Source organism: Furipterus horrens, unplaced genomic scaffold (assembly GCF_987537825.1).
Source record: "Furipterus horrens unplaced genomic scaffold, mFurHor1.1.pri manual_scaffold_8, whole genome shotgun sequence".
NCBI lineage: Eukaryota > Metazoa > Chordata > Mammalia > Chiroptera > Furipteridae > Furipterus > Furipterus horrens.
Window position 1 is genome coordinate 48,269,694 of NW_028327178.1, and position 25,518 is coordinate 48,295,211.

General features: G+C 39.6%; 1 protein-coding gene across 1 annotated transcript in view; it reads right to left on the minus strand.

The window, feature by feature from the left end:
- Positions 1 to 1,647: 1,647 nt before the first annotated feature.
- Positions 1,648 to 25,518, minus strand: part of LOC150002866 (run domain Beclin-1-interacting and cysteine-rich domain-containing protein-like) — a 62,738-nt gene continuing 38,867 nt past the window's right edge. The window contains exons 3-4 of the mRNA XM_090285004.1: positions 2,598 to 2,649; positions 1,648 to 1,839 (exon numbers count right to left, since the gene is read on the minus strand). Of these exons, the coding sequence (XP_090141130.1) occupies positions 1,648 to 1,839; positions 2,598 to 2,649 (244 nt within the window). The remainder of the gene's footprint in view (positions 1,840 to 2,597; positions 2,650 to 25,518) is intronic.

Sequence of the window (25,518 nt, forward strand, 5' to 3'; positions counted from 1 at the left end):
GCATGCCAGGTCCCCAGTTTGGGGCTCAAGTGAGAGGCAACCACATAGTGATGTTTCTCTCCCTCTCTTTCTCCTTTCCCCTCTCTCCAAAAATAAATTAAAAATAAATAAACAAACAAATAAATAAATATTTTTTTAAAAGAATTGATTTTAGTTTCTTAGTGACCTGAAATGGCCTGAACTAGATTCAGACAACAATATGAAGGCTCAGAATGAAATCTGTTGTTTCAAATTCCTGAAACTGCCGCAGCTCCTGGCAGGTTATGTGGTAGCAAACATTAGCAGTTGTATCATAGGACCCACAAGGGACCACACACATGTTTATCCTTCTGGGCGGGGTAAGGCTTTTAAAGTGATCAACGTGTCCTTATCAGATCCCACTGCCACCAAGCTAGGGCTGAAAGGGCATTAGAGGAGAGGTTCTATTTTTAACAGAAATAGGCCCATGGGATGATTTTAGGTACATTCTAAATTAACCTAATTTTTTTTCAGTGAATTAACTCATATTGAATATTGTAGTTAATATTCATGATGTAAGAAGATTGAACATTAGTCATCTTAATAATATATTTGACAGGATGATATTTACCTTAAATGTCTGTAAGAGCTTCAACTTGTTTTAATATTCTATTATTGCATTTTCCTGGGATGTTTCCCTGTAGAAAATGTGGTTTATTGACTAATTCAATACGTATTTATTGAAGTCTTATTATGTATAGAGCATTGTGCTTGATTTTTTTCTGAAACTGTGCATTTATCTATTCAGTTATTTAACCAAATTTATTGTATATTGCATGGTAATACATGCTAAGAGCTGTTATTGGTACTGGGATTTGTTAAATCAGCATTGCTAATGGGGTCTCTGGCCCTCCTACAATCTGGTGCCAATGGAGAAGTCAGACAACGCAGAAGCAGTCAAATGTATATATATTTTGCAGAGAAGAAAGGAGATGTATTTGTACTTTTTATCTAGTTACTAATACCTGATATTATGTAGCAGCATCTGGGAAATTAGGTAGGTCAATGTAACGACAGTATGACTTACATACGGCGAAGTATATGGTCTTCTACAGTCATTTTTTTCCAGGTCTCACAGCACACGTGTAAATTGCATGTTATTAGTCCCATTATTTCAGACAAAGAAACTGAGGCCCAGAGAGATTGGGCAAATTTCTAGTACATGGTAAAGTTTTTGAATCAATCCCTTGCCTCTGATCAAAATTTGCTTATTTTTTCTGCACTATTATGTAATATATATTGGATTACTCATCCACAAAATATTTTCCTTTCTACATTGCAGGTTAAAAATCTTCCAGGAGTAGAAAATCTTTACTAAACCACAACAGATAGTTTTTGCTTTTGACTTTTAAAGTATTTTCAAAGCCTCATATATGCTTGTGGAGAAAAGAAGGAAAGGAAAAAAACTTTCTAAAAATTGCTCTTGTGCACTGTTATCACAAATCTCAGCCTTCTCAAGGCTTACTACACTTTGTAGTCTTCCTTAGGAAATGGATGAAAATTTGAGCTAGGACACAAACAGGAAGGCTCAGAGGCCACATTTGTCCTGCAGGCCCCACCTCTTTAAATAGCTAATGTGCAGTGGGAATTAGTTCTCCACTTGGACAAGGAACTCCGTTGCCCTGTGTTTCACTGGCCCTGCAGGCCTGGAGGCAGCCAGCGCTGTGCACCCTGGGAGTGGAGGCAGCGCTCACTCCAGTGATGTGGGTGGTGAACGCGGGCTGGAGGATGCCCTCCCCGCCTCTGGGCCATGAGGACACCTGGGCTCAGGAATGTCTTGTGCTCCTCCCTTAAGAGGATCATTCCTGAAGACTTAACCTGCTAAGAGGTAAGGGTTCAAAGAATTTCCTAAATCAGCAATTTGGGCTACAGACTTCTTTCTGCAGTCTGGTTCTTTCTCTTATTTAAAAAAGTAAAGAGCAAATTGTTGCTACAGCTTTTGAAATAAACCAGTTTTTATGTGAATGCATAGGTAGGGTTTAGAGTTTTATCAGCAGATTATAGGTACATACTGTTAAGTGATAGTAAACTGTAATTTTTTAACCTTTTAAAGAAGATTTTTGTTACTGTGGGAATGTAAATTTCTCAAGATCAGAGATAGGAGGAAAGTAATTAAATCCTGTTATTGACTTGGGAAGACTAGTTAAAATAGGATTTTAATAGATACATAAAAAAGAACAGCTAAGAAGCCTTTTGATTCCCATTCCTGTTTTTGAGCTGGAGCTTTTCAATTATCTAATCCAACTTTTCCATATAAGTATCTAATTTTGGCAACATCTACTTAGGTAGATTTCATTACCCGCATTATCTAAGCAAGCTCATCTACTCTTTAATGGATTTAATGGATTTCTCTTGTCAGGCTACCAAGCTCTTCCTCTTGTTTCCAGTGCTGGGAAAAGGGCACCGACCAGAAGTGGCTGTGCTTGTTGCCCTGGTCCTAGAGAAAAAAGGTGAGTGGGGAGGGAGTTCTCATATGTGCCTACCCTACAGAAAAGTATTCTGCCTGGGGATTTGTGTGTACTGCATCAGACCATTTCTTCTGCTCTTTTCCTGGCCTCTGCTTACTCTTCCTTACGTACCTTTGAGAAATTGGTACCTGTGTTAGAGTATGCTCCTGAAGCCATGATTAGTCTATTTAAGAGCATGCCAAGGGTTTACGTCAAGAAACACAAATGGCCTGTTCTTCCCAGAAAGTTTTCCATAATATTTATTAACCTTTCATGTTTAATGTTCGCAATACTGTTGTCCATACAGCCACTTTGTCAATAACTCATTGGTCTTTATTTTCTTTAAATTTTTGTACAGGTCCTTTGTGTTGTCCTCTGGAGGGCAGTAGAAATGTTAGGAAAGGTGGTTTTGGTTGTTTATTTGAATTTCATTTCCTTTAAATTAGATTAGAATCATTTGCTTCAGAGCATTTTGGGTTCTTCTTAGTTAAGTAGCATCATCTTTATATTTTATAATTGTGTTAATATTTTCTTCAAAGGTGGTATCTACTTTGGCCCCAAGAGACTCTTTATATTTATTTATTTATTTTAAGATTTTATTTATTTTTAGAGAGAGGGGAAGGGAGGGAGAAAGAGAGGGAGAGAAACATCAATGTGTGGTTGCCTCTCACACACCCCTAACTGGGAACCTGGCCTGCAACCCAGGCATGTGCCATGACTGGGAATCGAACCAGCGAACCTTTGGTTCACAGGCCGGCACTGAGCCACACCAGCCAGGACAAAGAGGCTCTTTTTAAAGTAGTGTGTGGTAAGAAAGCCTTCTTAGATGAAATATTGCATTTTTGTAGACTATGCGGAAGGGGTAAGAGGTTTTGTAAGAAGTTTGTTTGTTTTTAGGTTTTACCTCAGATTTCAGAAGATGGTAAGCAAAATCAAGGTCCATGATAGAATATAAATTTCCAGCATGGTGTCTAGGATATGGCAATATCTTGATGTGTCCATTTGTTTGTGAAAATAATTTAACATTTATGTGCTTTAATGATTATTACCAAATGGAGTTTCTTTAAATTTTGTAAGTAATAAAGAATTTGCATTATATTTAGAAAATATTTTTAAGTTTTATATTCTACAGTTTAATTTTGATGGCCCCTATAGTTCTGCATATAATCACTGTTCTGCCCCTTTGCAAATTTTGTAAAGTTCTTGTTAAATTCTAACCAAGGGATTAATTGAGTAGCAACTGTGCTAATCAAAGGCAGGCTTAACAAGATAAGACTTGTGTTTACATTTGAAAATATAAACAAAAAACTTTATGATCCTAAAGCTGAAGAAAAAAATTAGGAGGAAAAAAGAAGTCAGTATAACTTACCTAAGAAAGAATTTTTGCAGATAAGGAATTCTGAAGACAACAGGCATAATCATGCAAGGGTCTCTTAGCCAAGGTTCTGGCAAAAATTTCAGGAAAAAATAGCAAAATGGCTTATGAGATGATCTAAAAGGAAATCAGAACCCCTCAGCAGTAAGAATGACAAAGCCAAGTAACAGATTTACTGGAAGGCCTCCTACTGACCCCCATGAGCTGAGTGTAGGAATGTGTTTCAAAGCCTGTTTAAAGCCCCAGAGATGTTGTTTTGAATCAGTCTTGCTGATGTAAACACAGACCCTGCCTGGAAATTTTCCGAAAGCAGTTCAGTCAAGATGTGATGTATTAATGTAGTAAACGTGCGGGGAAGCAGTTCCCCACTGCCTTGGGAGACAGTAAGCCAGCCTGGCAGCACTCTCTGAAGGAGTGTGAGTGGTGATCATACCATTCACAGAGAAGATTGCCCCAGAAACAGTCATGCCCAACGGCTAACCTAAACACAAGAAGAGAAGAGTTGAGGAAAGGGAATTGTTTCTTAGTGATAGAGAAGCCTGTGCATTATTTAAGGGGGAAAGAAAACTATTGAGGGGGTATTTGGACAGTGTAAGTGCTGATTAGATGGCCATTCATTGCTAGGTGACTTTAGTGATGAATAAATGATACATTTACAAAGCTCAGACACCGCAGGAACTCAGGGCTTGTTAAGTGAGCAGAGTAAACAAGCATTGTCTCTGTAAGCAATCACAGTATGAAGTATGTAATTCTCTATTTGTTAGATGTATTTAATTAAATGAATGTGACTATTTAAACTTTTTTCTTTCTCTTAAGAATATACATAGTAAAATTGGGACCAGATATGTAAATATTTTCTGCTTAGCTGTAGATCAGTCTAGTTTAGATTTTCCAAGAAACCAATCTGGTGCTTCACAAAAGTCACAACATTTAGGTTACTGGAATACTTAGCTGCCTGACACTTCTGGAATTGGTAGATAGTATCAGAGATACTTCACTCAGTTTTTCTTATTGCTCTACGATTTGCAGAGCTCATTCCAAATAGTGCTCCCACAAACTTCAGAAGGAATGCTGCAGAAATGGAGGCAATAGCCAGGGGACAGTTCTGCCTGCTGAAGGCGGGAGAACTGGGAAAGCTTGAACTGGTTGATAAGGTGTTTTCAGCCCCAGTGTAGGACATATACCGGAACTGTATGAATATTCAAGACATGGTGCCTTTTAGAAATATAAATAAAATGCAGGCAAAAAGTTCACTTCAAGAGATTGTTTTCAAATAATAGCATATTACATTTTAATTCTTTTGTTTCATTTTTTGCCAATCTTAAATTATTCAGTAGGTGTGAATCTTCTAGTATATTTTAATTAAAATACTACAGGATTTATCTCTTGATCTATCCCTAGAAATGCCACCTCCTCTTTTTCCTTCTCCTCCCCCCTCCTCCACCTCCCACTACCTCCCCCTCCCCCTCCATTTCCTCTCCCTCTCCATTTCCCCTCCCTGCCCCCACTGTCCCTCCACCTCCTCTTCCTTTCAAAACCAAACACCCTAAAGCAAAATCTCCTTTTGCAAAAAGGTAAATCCATCGAAATCCCTCACAATAAGAAGCTGCAGTCCCTTCAATACTGCTTTCTAATCTGTGAAACTGAAGAAATCAGAAAATGATATTGAATAAACACAGAACTTTTTCAAGAAGTGGTAAAATTTCCAAAGAACAGAGTTATCTGGGCTGCCTCAACTCTATCACCAGAAATCTATAGCTTTTGGTGGCAGTGGAATTATTGAATGCATGCAGGAATTTTAGGAATACTGTTTTATTAAACTTCACAAGAATTCCAAGAAGTGGTTATCTGCAGTTTATTGATAAGGAAACTGAGGCACAATGAGCTTATGTGTGTTGACCAAGTTTATACAGCTGATAAGTGGCAGGACAAGAATGTGAAAGTTTGTTTGACTCCCACACAATGCTGAGTGATTCACAAAATTTTGTATCTGTCTGTTTTTCATTCTGGAGATTGTAAAACCACTCTAGGTTTTGGTGGAAGTAGCTGCAGGAGTTACTTGTAGGACAATTCAGGAAGGCTGTTTCTCCCCATTAAAGAGGCTTCCCTGTTCTCTATTCTCAGACCATTTTTACTTTCTTTTCTGATAGTTTCTATTCCTCTTCCCTAGTAATATTTAAATCTTATCACTGATTTTTTTGTTTGTTTTGTTTGTTCGTTTTTTTTGGTGTGTGTGTGTGTGTGTGTGTGTGTGTGTAGAAGCAGTGGTTACTGCTTTGAGAAAAGAAGGAATAGGAATCACATCACCTGTTAGTGGTGTATTACAGAGAATTTTTCTGTATTCTTAAACCCTAGAAAATTCACTGAGCATTTTCAGTAATCTTTTTGGCAATTTTGTTTACTGAAGGTTTGGCTTTTGGGTGGTGACTTGACCCCTTTGGATTTGCAAACTGACTTGTCTGTCAAAATCCAGCTCAAATTCCACATCCCTTTTTTCCTTAAAGTACTATCTCACCACTTTGCTCAAATTAATTTCTCCAAATTTATAAAGATTAGGTTATTCCTTTAATTTTTTGTACTCCCATACTCAGCAAGATGAATATTCTTCTTAAAAGCATTATCTTGTCTCTTTAGTTAGCGTGTAGGACCCATTGAATAGATTACTTCTTTTACCTCAGTAACATTCCTCCTTCCACATAGCTAATATAGAGCTAGCCATTAATATTAGCTGATTCATTGGTTCTATTATTTTCCCATTGGTTCTAATTTGGTTCTAATTTTATATCTTGAGTGAGTCTACACAGAGTGTTCTTTCCAAGACAGTTCTTTATTTGAAGGCAGTGATGATACTTCTGCAAAGCCTTCTGCATGTCTCCAGTGCTCTCAACACTTCACACGTGGGATGACTTTTTGGTGGTCTCTTTATCCATCCTGCTCTGAATTCAGTCCTGGTTGTCAGCATCTTTCCTTAATGTGATGCCCACAGCTGAATTCCAGTTCTGCTGCATTTGGGATAATTATCTCCCCTTCCTGTGCGATATATTTCTATGATGCTTGGGATCCAGTTAGTTTTCTTGGCATCCATGTAATGTTGTTGGCTTTCAGTGACCTTCCATTTGGCCAAAATCTTTTCATCTTTTTCACACGAACTGTACTCATGCCAGGAAGCAATCATCCTAAATATGTGCAGCTGAAGTTTCTAAAACTTCATTCTCATTCCTATTGTTTCTTCCTGTTAGTTTCAGTCTATTAGTCCTCCCAGTGGAAAATTTCTTGATTTTCAAATTACTATTCAAAATAATCTACTAGACTAGTAAGCACTCATGCCTATCCCATCTCCACCAATCAGAATCCTGTACATCCTTCTCCTTGAGGTCTTTTCTAAACTTTAATAGGGAGTACTTTTCTTTTTCCTTTGAATTTCCAAAGTGTTGCCTAAAACTCTTAACACTTACTGAATTCTACTTTATGTGAACAGCTTGGCAGGGTGGTTGAGAGCAGAGGCTCTGGAAATGGACAGAGACTGTGTGCAAACCCAGGCTGTACCCTTTAGTAATGGTATAATCATGGATGAGTGAATTTTTCTCCCTAAACCTCAATTGTCACACCTGTAAAATGAGGTGGTAATACCTATCTTTGAGAGTTATTGTGATGATTGAACCAGTTTGTATGTGTGAAGTGCTTAGAATGGTGCCTGGCACATAGTAACTGCTAATAATTGTCAGCTATATCCATAGGTACTCAGTATTCTGAAGAAGCTCAGAATAACTTATGGACATGATTTTTTGAATCCTCAAAACATGACTATCCAAAGAAACATTTATAAATTTATGGAGACAGAATATTGTAGAGGAACATTTTCCCAAGGGGGCATTGTGAGATGGTCTACAAATAGGGGCCAGACTTGAAGACTTTCATGTTATAAACTATGTTTATCAACATTGTAATTAAAATACTTAATTGGTCAAAGCTTCATATTAACTTCCGTGTCCATGTGTTCATGCTAATTTGCATTTTCCTTTGTACACCATGACTAAAGAAATTGTAAAAAAGAAAACTTTTTATGAAGTATAATCATTATTCCATTGGAAAAAAGTCATGGTCCACCAACATCAGAAACTCTTGAATTTAATTTTTGGCCCTTACCATGAGGATTAGCAATCTTCAGAGTGATAACTTACTCTGACCTCAATATTTATTGATAGTCTACCAAGAATCTAGTGTTGGGCTATGTAGTGTTGAGAAGTTAAGAAGTACAAGATAAAATTTTTATGCTCTAATTTATTTGGAGATATAACACATAGTAAATAAAAATATAAGGCATATCATATGGAAGTTCTATATTCAGTGAATTACTAAGTGAGTGCTATAAAAAAGTGAGTATTACCAGAGTCTCAACAAGGTAGTTCTTTTTTTTAAAGTTTTTTTTAATGTCTTTATTTATTTTATTTATCTGTTTTTAGAGAGAGGGGAAAGGAGAAAGAGAGGGAGAGAAACATCAATGTGTGGTTGCCTCTCATGCGCCCCCAACTGGGGACCTGGCATGCAACCTAGTCATGTGCCCTGACTGGGAATCGAACCAGCGACACTTGGTTCGCAGGCTGACGCTTGATCCACTGAGCCACAGCAGCCAGTGCTCAACAAGGTAGTTCTTAATTGCTACAAACCTATTTCAATTTTCTTTCCAAACTCTCACCTCAAGAACCTCTATAGAGACCAAAGAATATGAGCCTTGAGGACAGCATCAATTAAATAACAATAACATATTTGAACAAAATGTTTCTTCTTTGAATATTTGCTCTACTTTAAGTAGTTTTAGGTATACCTGATGATGAGGCTTATAATAGCTAACACATACACTTAATAAATTCTGATGATAACCTTAAGGTATCCCATTTTTAAATTTAAATTATATTACATTGTTTTTGGTATTACAGTTGTCTCAATTTTCCCCCTTCCCCCCACCCATCAGACCCCCCCCCCAGGCAATCCCCACATTGTGTCCATGACAATTGGTGATGCATATATACTCATATATATTCTTTTGCTACTATATTCCCTATGCTGTCCTTTACATCCCCATGACTATTCTGTAAGAACCAATTTGTATTTCTTAATCTCTACCTTTTTTACCCATTCCCTTGATCCTCCTCCCATCTGACAACCATCAAAACATTCTCTGTATCTATGATTCTGTTTCTGTTCTCTTTGTTCATTTATTTTGTTTTTTAGGTTCAATTGTCAATAGATATGTATTTATTGCCATTTTATTGTTCATATTTTTTTATCTTCTTTTAATTAAAGGAGACCCTTTAACATTTCATGTAATACTGGTTTGGTGGTGATGAATTTCTTTAGCTTTTTTTTTTTTTGTCTGATAAGCTCAGAACTTCAGTTCTGCATGATAGCTTTGCTGGTTAGAGTAATTGTGGTTGTAGGTCCTTGATTTTCATCATTTTGAATATTTCTTGACATTCCCTTCTACCCTGCAAACTTTCTTTGGAGAAATCAGCTAGCAGTCTTAAGGGAATTTCCTTGTAGGTAACTAGCTGCTTTTCTCTTGCTGCTTTTAAGATTCTCTTTGTCTTTAACCTTCGGCATTTTAATTATGATGTGTCTTGGTGTGGGCCCCTTTGAGTTTATCTTTTTTAGGACTCTCTGTGTGTCCTGGGTTTTCTCAGGTTTTTTTTTTTTTTTTTTTTTTTTATTCTTTTCTCTTTTTGCTGTTCTGCTTGAGTGTGTTTTGCTTCTTTATATTCCAAATCACTGATTTTATTCTCAGCTTCATCCACTCTACTGTTGATTCCCTATAAATTGTTCTTCATTTCAGTTAGTGTATCCTTCATTTCTGACTGGTTCTTTTTTCTTGTTTCCATGTCTTTTTTTATGCTGCTGAAGTTCTCTCTGCGTTCACCTGATCTCCCCCTATGTTTATTGAGCATCCTTATAACCATTGTTTTGAACTCTGCATCTAGTAGATTGCTTGTCTCCATTTTGTTTAGTTCTTTTTCTGGAGTTTTGTTCTGTTCTTTATTTGGGCCATGCTTCTTTGTCTCCTTATTTTCGCAGCCTCCCAGTGTTTGTTTCTATGTAGTAGATAGAGCTGCTGACTCCCTGGCTTGATAGAGTGGCCTAATGTAGTTGGTGTGCTGTAGGGTCAAATAGCACAGCCTTCCCCATCACACAAGTTGAGTATTCAAGGTGTGTCCACTATGTGGGCTGTATACACTCTCCTCTTGTAGTTCAGTTTTGATTGCTGTAGGCAGGTCAATGTGAGTGATTTACCCAGGCCTATCAGCTATTAGGACTGCCTGTGACCACAACCTCTAATCACCATGGAGAATCAGCTGTGCAGGGGCCCACTCCACAGAGCAGGACTTACTTCAGCAGGGCTCTAATGCCCTCTGAATCTGCCCCTCGATTGCGTGACTTGTGAAGATGGTTGGGTTGTCATACTCTGACATGGTCTGTATCTGTCCACTAGGTGCACAGGCTCTGGGGTTTTCTGAGAGATGCAGGCCAAGGTCAGCCTTTGCCTGTATTCTGTCTGGGACCACCTGGAAAAAGCTGCAATGTGATCTGAAGATGACTGCTACTGATACTGAACTGGGAGGTGTCCAAGTGAGACCAAGCTATGACCCAAGGGCAGCTGCTGCTAGTGCCAGGCCTAGTGCCACTTAGGAAGAGGTATAGGCATGCTGAGGCTAGATGCTGCTTCTTTGAGAAGATTTAGGAAAATATGAAGCATGGGCAAGGCAAGCCATTCATATATGGAAAAGCCACTGGAAACAGCTTGGGTGGTCCTTAAAGTTGGGTGTGTGAGGAGCCTCAGAGAATCATCAGGGTGGGGAAAACAGTGTGAATCAGTTTGATAGAATCTCAGATATGGTTCCCACCTGCCAGCTCTGTGGAGGGAGAGCTCAGAAAAGGAACAATGGCCTCTGCCAGCACTTCTGTCTGGGAGAAAGCTGCCCCCAGCACTCACCCTGATGCCAGACACTTTAGTTCCTCCCTGTATGCCCCTGCTGCCTTTTAAGCTGCTGCCCTAGTGTTGGAGCTTAGAAGGAGTGAGTCTCAGTAAGTCTACATGTGTGCCTTTTAAGAGGAACTGCCTGGGAATCCAGAATTCTTCCATCTCCCCCAGCCTCAATCCCTGCTGGTCTTCATAGCCAGAAGTTATAGGGATTTCTCTCATTCGATCTGGAAGCCTGGGCTTGGGGCCCTGGTGTGGGGCTGAGATCTCTTGATCCTGAGATAACCCTTCTCATTTTTATCTGCCACATGTGGGTGTGGGACCAGCCTGTTCTGCGTCTCTGCCCCTCCTACCAGTCTTGATGTGGTTTTTTCTTTAATTTCATAGTTGTAGGACTTGCATTCAACTCGATTTCTGACAGTTCCAAATGATGTTTATTCTATAGTTTAGTTGTATTTTTGATGTAGTTGTGTGAGGATGTGAGCTGTGTTTACCTAGGCTACCACCTTTGACTACTTCCCCAGTTATCCCATTTTTGAGACTCAAGAAATCAGTCTCAGAGTGGACACATAGGTTATTACATCAGTAAGAGGTAAATCTGTGGGTCAGTTCATATCAGTACAACTTAACCTTGCAGAGGTTGCAATAAAAATAATTACAGCATAGGTCACATGTATCCAAGAGATATATTCATTACTAGTATGTGCTAAAAAGAGAAAAAAAGATTAAAACCACTGAAAATTTGCATTTATTGTATTTATATAATAAAATACGTGATTTTTAATTTTTCAGTTATAATCTAGAAATTATTAAACAGAAATATAAAAACATAAAGAATAAAAAATTTTCTTTTCAAATAACAGAAACATGGATATTGCTAAAATATACAACCAAAGCAAGTCTTTAATATTAATCAAATCTTCAATAATTGCCTTTGCAAAACATTTGTAACAGTCGTCACAAACAATATTGCTATGCTCAAGGCATAAATTTCTCAACATATGCAAAAATATTTTGATAAGTGACTCAAGTAGTATTCGCTGAAGTTCTTCAACATTTCTTGGATTATTACATCAATATATTTTTCCAGCCATCTTCAGTGGTAAATGAAAAGACAATACAACACTGACTTGAAGTTCACGAATAAAACAACTACACCACCACTGACTTCAGAGTTTGCGTTCTCAGATATAATTTACTATCAAATATACACCCTTACAAAACACATGTTATAACCAAACTGAAGGCTTATATGTTATGGTTTAACATTAGTCACATACAGACATGCAGCTAGTTGTGACCTTGAATCTGATATATGTAACAATATTAAAGAGTTTTTATATCTCAGATCAGCTGTGACCTCCATAGGGTTAAAAGCCTTCTTTCGTAACCACTAGAATATCTTGTCCCCATTGGCATAGGTCATTATGAACAAACTTTGGAGTAGGGAATAGAGATGAGCTAGAAAAGGGGGGCTAAGGCAGGTTGTAAAGAAACTTCTGTATAAGATAATGAGTTTGGAATATCCTGCCAACAATTAGGGGGGGGCATATTAACTGAATATTAACAAGAAAATGGTATTATTAATTTTTGTGTTAGCAACATAATTCTTTCAAGTGTGTGTAAAGGGTGTTAAAATGGGAGGAGACAAGATATTGGGAAACGAGTTAGGTGGTATAATGACTTAGATATATCATAAATTTGTACACTGGACATACAAAATAAAAAAGAGATGGATTTGAGAGATGTGTCTGAGATAGACTTGCCAAGATTTGTGGACCTTTCCAATATGGAGGGCAAAGAAGGGGGAGGAGTGAAATTTGCAGGGTGTTTACCGACCCCATTCCTGAGATTGGAAAAAGGACTGCTTACAAGTAGGAGGGGTCTGAGCTTTAGAAATAATGAGCTTCCAGTGAAGGAGAACATACTGAAGGCAATTGAACATCCTGAAGTGTCAGAGCTCAAGAGCAATCAGGCCAAAGATTTGTGAATCCTCAGCCTGTAAGTGTAACAATTACTATAGATAAGATCATGGAGAGGGGCTGGGATGCTGCAAGAAAAGGGATTTTGAAAGAGGATAAAGGACTAAACTCAGGAAAGCCACAAATATTGAAGATATAACCCTCTTTTGCAGCGTTCTAGTGATGGTACAATAAGAACTCTTGGACTGCATGTTGGTGTTTCTCAAGCCTCTGTCAACATGATTGATTACAAGCTGTCCTTTAGGATAGCTTCCTTAGACCGTGGCTAAGCCATTGGCTGTTTCTACTGGTATCATTCTCAGAGGATTGACTCCAAACTTGAAAAATAGTTTGCTCTCTGTAAATTGACTAAGGATTGGTATAGTCTGGAAATATGTATAACTCACTCATAAACCGGTTGTTAGATGTCCCAGCTTTCCTTTAGAATTTTTTTCATAAAGTTTGCATGTTACATTTCTTGTTTTAAAATGAATTAGTGCAGTGAAGGAATCCACATGATGATTGACAACTCCTTCCTTAATGAGCTCCAGGTTTCTTGCGAAATGTCTTGGAAACTTTATTGGCAACTTCTGAGGTCCTAAAAATGTATGAGTGATTTGATTCCACTGTGGTGTGCTCTTTCATTAATGGGCAGAAGGCTCTCTAAAAATTGATTGTAGTGTCCAGCCATAGGCAGTGACCATTGCATGAGAACTAACAGCACTGCAAGTAGCCTATGGGAAACTGTTCGGGAGGGAAAAGGGGGTTCTTTCACGTGGCACCTTGGTGTAAAACCTAACAATTAGCGTTGAGGATAACAGGTCTTTATTTACAATACTCCAACCTGGGGAGGGCTTTGAGCACTCCTGCTCAGAGCCCTGTTCTCCCACGGGACCCAGCACCTCCCTTGCTCCCCAAAAGGCTATAAACCAAAACCGTGCCCAGAAGTTCTCCATCCCCTTATCTATCAGCTGTTTCCTTTGGGATCTGGGGTATGATATCATCAGCCTCCTTATAACAGTCCAGCAAAACATGTGCCGTGTTGCACTGGATCATGGCAAAGTCTCTAATTTTAACAGAGTCCTTTCTGCCTGTCCTACTGAACTCCAAGAGTCCAAAAGTCCAGGCTTTGGAGTCCGCTGAAGTTGGCACAATTAAAGCAGCAGCAGGCCGGCTTTCTTACTAGCCCAGGTCACATGGCCTCCCTTTACTTCTTTCAGACTGCATGGCCCTGCACCCTTTCAAAATGCCATGGTTCTCTCTTCCTTTCAAAGCCACATGGTTCTCTCCCTACTGATGGCTGCTGCCTTATTTTTAAATCCCTGACTGCATCCTCTGATGCAGTGGGCATGTAACCAGTTCTGACCATTCACAGAACCTTGCACAGGCCCTGTATGCTCTTTCCTCACCATTCTGTCGTCAAAACCCCTCCCATCTCCTTGGGACCTTGAAAGAACCAAAGCCATTTGTGTAACTAAGACACTAGCTACCAGCCATGGATATGTAAAGGCATTTTGAAAGCTGTTCCCTTCACCCCCACCCCCAAACTGCAAGCTCTGGAGAATTTTGGGGGCCCCTCTCTGTAACAAAAATATCTAAGGTACAGAGTTCTGGCCTGATGTTCTACTGCCTGAGTTTGAATTCTAGATATTTCTCTTACCAGCTGTGGATCCTCAGGCCATTGATTTATTTCTCTTCTTTAAGCCTTTGCTTCTTTATCTGTAAAAATAATTTGTGATAGTACAGATAGTACTTCTCAGTAATTGTTATTTTCAACAGGTGTTTTATCCAGTGTTGCACACTAGGGATTGTTGCATATAATTACTGAGTATCAGTGCACATTGACTAGAGTCAATTTCTCTCTTTAATTCTGTTTTAAATAACTTTGTGAATGCTGTACTACCTGAAAATGTTTTTAAGTGACTTCCCTGAATGTGATACAGTCCCTAGATGTAGTTCCTAGCTAAATGGGAAAGTGAATGCTAGATTCTCTGATACTAGGGGATATTGGATTATAACAGCAGGTCATTCTAGTGCATTTAAAGGCTGTATTTTTTCAGGGTATCCCTCCCTTCATCTTACAGAATCACCACTTTACATCTGTAAATAGAGTGCTGGCCTAACTCTGCACCTTAAACAGGGGTCAGAACATCCGAAGCAATCTGCTGATATTCTGGTATGTTAATTTCCTTTGTTCTCCAGGCCAGGTCTCTCAGAGCAGTCCCTGAGTATTAAAGTTTTTCCTCTTAACATCTATGATACAGGGTCATGCAGACATAAGAGCCTGGGTCTTTTCATAGGTCATTATAAAAATCAAATTTAGCTCAAGTCCAGGTATTATTGAATTGTCCACTGTATCCGGCATGTAAAAACAATCCTGCATCCTATTCTTGGGTAAATTCCCCCAAATTGCAGTATTAAGACAGATATAGAAGCTCTGTGAAGTTAAGCAGAGCTGTCCTCTTTGGGCTTCTGATCAGAGTTGTGGAATTCACATGATAGAAAATATATAATATTGCTGGCAAATAGTCATTTTCAGGGATTGCATACTTTTATTACATTTTCTTGGATAGAACAAGATTGCAAGATGGCTTTACCATTACTTCTACTTGGTTTTCATAAACTGAATATGAAAACTGTGTTTATATAAAATGTGTCTCCATGTTGTTTTTATCAGAATTCTACAATTAAAAGTTTCAGTATATAACTCCCAGGGTACAGGTATCACATGATCCCCTAAACAGCCACTTAATGAATATCTGCCCTGGTTCTAGAGCAAAAGTCACATTCAGTTGCTCATCAGTCCTTATGGAGAGCAGAAACACCTGCCTAATCTTATATAGCATTTAAACATCTTCCTCATTATCAGAAAAAAAAAGTGTTAATTAGTGGTGAAACCCATTTGCCAAGGTGTTCATAGGCCTGTGATAATTCTTTTTTGCTTCAAAATGACTCTGGTCAATGTGTATCTTTCTAGCAAACCCTGGCAGAAATTCAACCATCCTGCTATAAAAGTAAATAGAAGAGAACCCAAAGCTTCACTGGCTTGGAACCTAAGAGTCTCTAGCTTATGTGAGAGAGATACTTATGAACTGAAATAGTTTGAAAAACTCAGGGGAAATATAAGGATGCAGCAAGACATGAGATTGGAGAGGTGATCAGAAGAGTCAGGTCCTGCTTGTGAGCAGTAGAGTTGCCCATGACAGCAGTCTTGTCACGTGTGTGAGCAGGACTTGACTGCATGCACATTTCACCTCTCAGGCAGGACCAAGGACCTACATAGGCCCAGGTGCTTCCAGGCAGGGTTGCCAGTCCTTGAGCATGGGCTGGATCTATGAAGCCATCCCAGCTCAAACTCTGACTTCAGGTAAGATCAAGGTCAAGGCCAGATGGCCAACCAGAATCAGATTCTCTGCCCTCTGCAGAAGCCAGACCAAGGGACTGCTTCTTCTGGATAGAATCTGAGCTTAACTGAATATTCACATATAACTTTAAGCAATGGAGCCTGAGAAAAATCAATTAGTCTTGTAATGCATATGAATTTCACAGTCACAAAATAGAATTTGTTTTATTTCTGGCAATACATTTATATTCTAACTCTAATCTCCCATTTTTGACAGACAGCAGAAAAACTTAATCTTGTCAGTCACAGCCACAGCCAGTCAGTTCATCCACTTTAGTGCTTTCTAAATTGCTCCTGGTTAAATATCAGGAATTTTCAGGGTCTTTCCCCTTTTTCCCTCTCCTAACACTCTATGTTACTGCTTTAAACTAGCGCCTTTGTAGCAGCGGTTAGGGGATCAGTATTCTGGACTCAGCCTGCCCTCCCCTGACTTCTCTGAGCCCTGAACTGACCTCCTGATCCTAGTGGAATTAAATGCAGAGCTCCTGGGATGCAAATGCGGATCTGTAGGTATGGGCATGGCTCCCACTAGGCTCTGTATTATGAACTACCCACTGAACAACCCCTGCCCTTAGGACACTCCAGTCAGGAGTATCTGTCAAACTGACAATCAACCAGTCTGCTTTCTTTATTTTTTCTTTCAGTAAAGCCGGCACCCCTTAGGTAATTCAGGGAATGCCTGACCCCATCTGTTTTAGTCCACCAAGCTCATCTCTACTCATTCTTCTTGTCTTCGTGATATGGGAGGTCCCTGCAGTGGCCTCCCTTAGTAGTAATTAAAGAAGAGGAGCAAGAAGCAAGCCTCCTCCTAGATCCTTCCAGACTTCTCAGGGAAATCTTTAAGAAGCGCAACTCCCACCCAATACACCATGGCCCCTTTGGGGGGGTGGGACACTGAGTGCATGGCCTCTAATTGCTTATAATGCTTTTTTCTCTCCAGGGTTTCTTTTCTTCTTCACAGTTTGGAGTGGGGTAGTAAAACAACAATAGTAAAACAACTTGTTTTGCCAGTTGATATCTCTCCAAAACTAGCCAAGAATTTAGAACCTTTGTTTGCTGGTTTTGTTTTATTTTCTCTTATCTTTTTCTCTTGACAATTCTCCCTAGAGCAAGTGGTGAACTGGTCATGCCATATCTATCTCTTGGAATATGGGCTTAAGGAAGGGAGTTGAAAGTGCTGAAGAGGGGACACTTGAGTCAACATTATATCATGTCATCCTGGCAAAGAACACCCAAATCTGACTCATCAGTCAAGGTCCAGACTGGGTTTTCACTTCCTTGAGATTCCAGACATTTTGGCTGCTGTCCGCACCTGGGAAGGACTGCTGTGCTTAGCACTGTCCCCACTGTTACTGATGAGGAGCATGGCATGTCTGTCAGAGATGGGAGATGACACTGTTTTTGGAAGAAAGAACACTTGATTTTTAACAGGTTGAAAAACCTAATATGAGGATTTTACTGTTTCTATTTTTTAATGTTTTCCCAAGAGCCTTGATTAGAGCTCTGATGAAGAATCCGTATATATGTACACAGACATACATATAATTAAAATCTTATTTCTCTAGGAAACTTCTGAATGGATTTTCTTAGGAGCTGACTTTATTCCTGGTGCTTACATTTCTAATTTTCCTTGGGCCTGCTTTCATCCCCAAATCATGGAAATCCACCAATGATACTGCATCTCAATTCAAAAAAGGAGTCAGAAGGCTGTTTTTTTTGCCTGCCCTCAGCCCCAACCTGCCCAGGCCTGTTTCTCCAGGAGAATCCTGTAGGGCCACTCTCTTCTTAACTTCCTCAGTTGGTCATTTAATGGCTTTCCAGCACTTCTTGTATGCCTTTGCCTCAGGCATTCAGCTTGCTTTTCTTTTATCCCTAAAGCTGTCCCTACTTACCAAGCCCCTTGAGATTCTTTTCTTCCTAAACATTACTTAAGGAAACAGCACAAACTCATTGACATCTTTTTCTGTAGCCCCAACAGACAGGTCCAGACTCTCTGTTTTAAGGGTATCTACTTTTAACTACAGGAAGTTGTAAATTGTCAAGTTGGTCCAAAGTTCCTATACTGGAGGTCTCCCTGTGTCCTTCAATCCAGTCTCAATTCCACCCCACTGTCTGTGCTCTGGGCAGCTCTCAGGGGCATATCGACAAGCCCCCTTGCCCTCTAGGTCCCAGATGGGTGTAGCCAATGAGGGGTACATGAGGGCATCAGAAGATAGGAAGGGAGTGAGGTTGGGTTATTCTCCTTCCTCTCCTAGGAAGTGTGTGTTCCTTTTGTTAGAAATAGTAAAAACTGAAACCAAGGAAGCTGAGATGCAAGATTTATTAAGAGGAACCTGCCTGGCTGTCTCAAAGGAGAGAACAGCAGCTGGCGTACAGGCTGACAAGGGTTTAAAGGGAGGGTTAGGGAATGACTAGAACAGGGTATCAGGGCGCCTAGTGATTGGTTGGGCCTGGGGGTAACGGCGGGAACAATGGGTTGGGTCTGGGGGTAACGGGCGGGCACAATGGTGGGAACAATGAGGCACTTGGTGGTTTATTGGGTATGTTGCTGGGGAGAAGAATAGAATAAGGAAGTAAAAAATTTTCTACAATATTTGAGGAACTTTTCACTGGACTCCTCAATAGTCATTGTTTGTGGTTTTTATTTCCTGCTAATCAACTTATTCGGTGGGGGTTTTTGAGGCTCTTACTGAACCTAAGACCTTTATTCCAGACATCCAAGAACATGCTCTGTCCATGACCCCGTCCCACTGTGCCTATTCTAGCTTCAAAGTTCTTTGGCTCTGGTAACCTCTCTTCTTTTGCTCCTTTTGGTCTGGGGATGGTGATAGCTCATCTCCCTAGTTGCTAGCCATAAAGTCTTTCATTTTGTTCTTGCTGCATCCTCTGATGTTGCTCACATCATATTGAAGTCTCCTCAATTACCTTGACTGAGTTTGCTGTACTTCTTCCCAGGTCTCCAAATGAATACATATAGTTAAAACAGCACAGGTTCCAGGACTGCCCTGTTGCTTGAGCTGTGTGTAAACTGTGGACCAGCAGTATTTGTAACCCCTGGAACTTTGTTAAAAATACAGACTCTTGGGTTCTGCCCCAGATTTCCTGAATCAGAAGCTTCAGTTTAACAAGATCTCCAGGTGATTTAAATGCCCCTTAAAGATGGGAAAGCCCTGCTCTAGAGGTAAGCTTCCTTTTCAGGAGTGAGTGACCCAGAACCCTCTTGGGTTGAGGCTTGCTCCTCTGAATGTAATCTCTCACTTCTGGAAAAAGCCTGCAACTCTCCTGGCTTCTCCTGTCCTGCCTCTACCTCCCCATACCCTCCACCAATTCTAAACCCTAGGTACTGTCTTAGGTGTTAGGGATACAAAGAAGAATAAGACACACATAAGAGTAAGTCCTCAACTGGATTTAGTGAAGGAATGAAGACATGTTCGTATGTTACCAACATCCCAGTTGTTTGTAATGAGTGTGTCTGCCTGTGCACACTGGCCCAAAGAAATGCATGAGCAGGAATTTGTACAATAGTACAGAAAGATAAATAGTTTAATATAGAGTTGGGCAATGTGGAGATGGGAGCTAATGCTATAAACCTGACTCCCCAGTGGCTTGTAGGTTTATACAGGGTAAAATCACAAGACACTGTGTGTTAAAGGTTCGGGTCCTGCTGGGAGCTGACTGGTTAGAGGTGATATAAGGGTAATGAATCATTCTTTCATACCTTGAGGACAGTTCTGAGGTCTTTTCCAGCATTCTCCTGTTGGGGTTAATGGGAAAGTAGCCAGGGGGTCATTCCATCTTAGGCCTCAGGAACTGAAATACAGCTTAGGTGAAGATGTTATCTTTACCTGCCAGTTTCAGACAATGTGACTCTTAGTCAGGTCCTGGCTACTCTCTTCTGTTACTTCAGAGGGTGCTGATGATTCCGGGGAAAGGCTAGGTGTCAGAGGGATAGTAGAGGGGTTGGAGCAGGTTGGGCAGGGGGAGAGGAAGAGAGACAGAGAGAGAGAGAGAGAGAGAGAGAGAGAGAGAGAGAGAGAGAGAAGCCAAAGTTATCAAAATTAAAATGACTTTGCTTGATGAATGTGAGGAAGTCCCTCTGTAAAGCCAGTGAAAGGCATGTTTTCTCAGTTTAGTCACATTTGAAAATCTTGAGTAAAGATACTTGACTGTATCTCCTCCATTCTCAGACTTCATCCTGGATGCATTTGACAAATAGTATCTCTCCCAGGAACAGCTAGCAATCTGTGGCCTCAGCATTGTTTGTATTGTCGTAGCTACTGAGCAACAGATGCCTCTGGACAACCAGAGCCCTAAAGAAATTAAGGAGCTGATTTTTTTTCCCAAAGGAAATTTGTGGAGAAAGCAACCAACTCTACCTCACAAGCTGTCATTGAAATTAATTTCAGTGTTTGCTAAAGAATCTAAATCCCCCTTTATACAGGTTCTTATGGGAGTTCCTAATTAGGTCCCCATCTTTTGTCACCTGTAAGCAATACTCCCATTCAAGTCTCTACATCATTTATTTAAATAAAATAACAGATTTCAAATTACCCACACAAAATGATGGGACAATTTTTTATACCATTATGATTTTAAAAATATTGGCTTAGGGCCATGACTATTGTCTTAACCATTCATTCATTCATTCATTCATCATTCAAAAAAACCAGATGTATCACTGAAAATGCATTCGTTACCCACAGTTTTGCTACTTCTTCCTGGCATAAGAACTGAATGATAGAGAAAAGATGTCTTCATCATTCTGGATTCTTGAGCTTCAGCTCTTTCTTTATTTCTTTTTCTTTCTTTTTTTTAAATATATTTTTAAAATTAATTTGTTTGTTTGTTTGTTTTTAGAGAGATGGTAAAGGAGAAAGAAAGGGAGAGAAACATCATTGTGTAGTTGCCTCTCACTCACACCCCCAGCTGGGGACCTGACGTGCAACCTAGTCATGTGTCCTGACTGGGAATCGAACCAGTGACACTTGGCTCACAGGCCGATGCTCAATCCACTGAGCCACACCAGTCAGGGCTTTCAACTCTTTCTTATTTGGCCCAGCTGATACCTTCAACCAGCACATGTTGCTCCCCTCTCTCTGCTTTCTCTACTTGCAAGCAGCTAGAACTTGGATTAACTTCTGTGCATATTAACAGTTGATGCCCTGATTGTGACTGTTATTCTTACACCCCTGTTATGTCCTTGTCCTTACTGTATGGGAAGTAACTGAGCCAGCCAGCAGGTCCTGGGATTCCAAAGAAGCAGACAGCTAAAAAACCGAGAAAGGGGCATTTCTGTGCCTTTGATCTAGAAATGAGCTTTCATGTACATGGAAGCATGAGACTGAGATGGAAATCTGCAGACTCTACTTAGTTTTCTGACTACTAATACCAGCAGGTAGTAGGTTGTGAAATCAATTTATTACATTACTATTAGCATTTGAAAACATCAAATAGAAGAGGAAATACATCACACATAATCAGGCTCATGAAATCTGTATTTGTTGCATGTATGACATGTGTATCTATTGGCTAGAGATATAAATTATATTTCTTCATATGGGTTTGAGGTTAAACATTTAAGAAAAATACTCCCCTAGGAGATACACAATATTTAAAATAAGAAATTTTATTGGAAATGGGGATGGAATTGGAAGTAAGGCACTTATCTTTAAACAGAGCAGAAAGAGTCAAACAGAAACAGTACTTTGAGATGAAGTGACCAAGATAATAATTTCTAGAGTTGTTAATTTATACTAGTCAAATTGCACTATTAGCCACAAGTTAATATATTATAAATTTTCCATATCTTTACTAGTTATTTTATTTTCCCCTTCTTTCTCTAGTGTTTAGTAAATAATTTTTGAAGAAGTATCTTGTCATATAAAAGAAAAAATTAAGAGGATTTTCCTAATTATCCAGAGTCTAAAAGGAGCAAGTGTATACCCAAGTCAAGATAAACTGGTGACAATGAGTGTAAAGAATTGAGAACCCAAAGGAGAAAAGAAGCCCTCTGGAGAAGCAGGTTGGACCGCAGTGTTCCCACAGTCAACCCACAGCGACCTTCTTATTAGTACTTGCCTGCCAGGATGCCATCCTAGGATGACTGATCACAGTTCTCTCTGTTCTTGGAAATCATAATTGGTATTAAATAAGTCCCTGAAAAATGATATAAGATTGTGCCATTTAAAATTTGATTTAAAGGATTAAAATAAATTCTTCCCCGAGTAAGAACTGCCATTCAAAGCTATTAAAATTTTGCTATGGGAAAAAACAACAACCCTAAAAAGCAAATTTCTATTTTACAGCTTAGTTTCTTTTTTTTAATTTGATTTTTTAAAATAATGCTTTATTGATTATGCTGTTACAGTTGTCCCAATTTCATTTCCCTTTGTTCCCTTCTACCCAGTGACCCACCTCCCTCCAGTTGTCCACCTCCCCTTAGTCCCTGCCCATTGGTTGTACATAAAGTTCTTCTCAACATCTTCCTGTCTGCTCCACTCCCTCCTACTATGCTTCTTAATTCCTGTACTACCTTCCTCCCCTTCCTCCCTTCCCTCTCCCCGCTGACCTCCCTCCAAAATGTTCCCCATGCCTATAATTGTTTTCCCACTCTCGTTGCCTACATAGTTTGCCTTTCTTTCGATTCCCTAGGTTCTGTTGTTGGTTGTTGTGATACAGTTTTCATTTTAGTGTTCATAATTTTGATCCTCTTTCTCCTAAACAAGTCCTTTTAACATTTCATATAACAGTGGTTTGGATCTGACGGCCTCCTTCAGTTTTACTTTGTCCTGAAAGCACTTTCTCTGCCCTTCTATTCTGAATGACAGCTTTGCTGGATAGAGTAATTGTGGTTGTAGGTGTTTGCTTTTCATTACTTTGAATATTTCTTGCCAGTCCCTTTTTGCCTGCAGAGTTTCTTTTTTTGTTTTCTTTTTTTTTTGAGAAATCAGGTGATAGTCTTATTGGGATCCCTTTGTATGTAATTCTCTTCTTCTCTCTTGCTGCTTTTAAGATTCTCTCTTGAGCCTTAATTTTTGACATTTTGATTATAATGTGTCTTGGTGTGGTTCTCCCTAGGTCCAGTTGTTTTGGAACTCTCTGTGCTTCCTGGACCTGTAATTCTATTTCCTCCCCCAAGATAGGGAAGTTCTGCTTCATTATTTTTCACATAATTTTTCCATTTCTAGTTCTTCTTCTTTACCTTCTGGCAACCCTATGATTTGGATGTTGGCCCACTTGTAGCTGCCCCATAGGTTTCTGAGCCTGTCCTCATTTTCCTCACTTTTCATTTCTTTTTTATGCACTGGTTGACTGTTTGTTCCTTCTCTATGTTCCGATTTGTTGATTTGATCCCTGGTTTTCTTTCACTCGCCACCAGTTTTGTATGTGTTTTTGTTCATTTCAGCAGAACTAGCCTTCATTCCTTCCCCGTCTTGTTTAAGATCTTCTGTTAGGTCTGTAACTATTTTTATAACCAAAGCTCTGAACTGTGCCTCAGAAAGTTTTCCTATTGCTGAGCCGTTAGATCAGATATTTGCTGTCTGGTCAGCTGTGTGACTGGGATCTCTATCATGACCTGTGCCATCCTGACAGTTTTGTGTTTACCTTTGCTTCCTGTGCAGGGCTGTCACACCTCCTACGCTATAGGGGGCGGAGCCCAGTGCACTTGTCACTACTGGATGACCCCTTTTACCACGCTGTGGTGTTTTCTGTGGGGGGGGGGGTCCAAGATGGATTATTGCCGTTCACTCTCTGCTGAGAGACTGAGAGCCTCCTCCTTCATCCCCACCCCCTCCGGCCCTCACAGTCCGAGGCAATGGGGTCTGCCTTCCTCAGCGTTGGAATTGCGAGCTGATGGGTTTGGTCTGCAGCTGGGGGTGCTCCCCAAGCATTCTTGCCTCCCCTTAAATACAGACATCTGTGCTTAACGCTGTCCCGCTGCCGTCGCCGCAGCTGCCACTGCCAGCACAGCTTGACTTCTCTGACCCGGCTTTGCCCCTCCTACCCGTCCGGATGAGCACCACTTCTTTATAACTTCATACGTTGGACTTCCACTTATTTTCTGGAACTTCTGGTTATTTCTGGTTTTGCAGTAGTTGTATTCCTTCTTAGTTGTGGAGGGAGTTGGAGCATGTCAGTCTAGGCCTGCATTGTGTCCAGAAGTCTCCTGTGTGTGTTCTCCTCTGTGTCTTAGGTAGAGCTGTTGCACCTGTCTGGATGAGTATTTCTTCTTTATATCTTTGTTTGTTGGACTTCCATGCAGTTTGATTTTCTGGAACTTCTGGTTGTTTCTAGTTTTGAGGTAGTTGTATTCCTTCTTAGTTGTGTAGTGAGACGCAGCATGTCTGTCTATGCCTCCATCTTGCCCAGAAGTCCTACAGCTTAGTTTCTTACAAAATTATTTATTCTCCGGACTTTTTCCTTTAGCTTAAAAACATCAAAATATTCCAATGTGATCATTTATTCATATTTAAATTTTGTGTTGAAACGTATTTTAAAAATAGGGAAAAAATTAACCAAAAATTTAGCATCCTTGGAGTGAAGGCAGTTCTTTAAACTACACTGGGTTATTTACTTTTCTTTGAGAGTAAAATGTATCATTGGCTCTCACTTTTTAGGAATGAGATTAACAATGAAAATAATAATGAAGATCCACATTTCCTTACAGGGAATTCCCACAACTGGGGAAAACTTTTCATGTAGAATAATGGTTCTCAATAGTGGGAGCTTTCAAAAAATGCTGATACCTGGGCTCCATCCCCTGGAATCTGATTCAATTGACCTAGAATGTGGCTCAGGAATTAAGATTTTGAAAATTTGTGATACACAAAGTGATAGAACCTTGACTATGAATCAAGGTTTCCCATAGGTGTTTCCATGGGTGTTTCATTTTACTTTTCAAAAACACAATTTTAAGCAAAAGCACAGATTTTTTTATTAAATGTGTTAGGCACAGCATTTGAGTCTCAGAATTCCTGAGTCAAAGGATATGATCACTATTATATTATCTATACCCACTAATAAATTTCTCTTCAGAAATGTATAGTATTTACCCATATCATCCAACATTGGGTGTTATTTTTAGTTATTGTTTTGTGTAAATATAATTTGAATTTTTGTTAAAGACAAAAATATTTTGCCAAGAATTCTTAGTCACTTTTTTAAATTGTCAATCTTATTAAACTTTTAAAAGTTTGGAAGTGGGGCCTCTGACCCCAGGGGCAGAGGGGTAGGGAGCATGTTAGGCACAACTCTCAAGGATTTCTGTATTTTAAATACATAGGCACAAGATATATTTTTTAATGTAAAAGTTTAATTTACCTCTTTTAAACAATATCCAG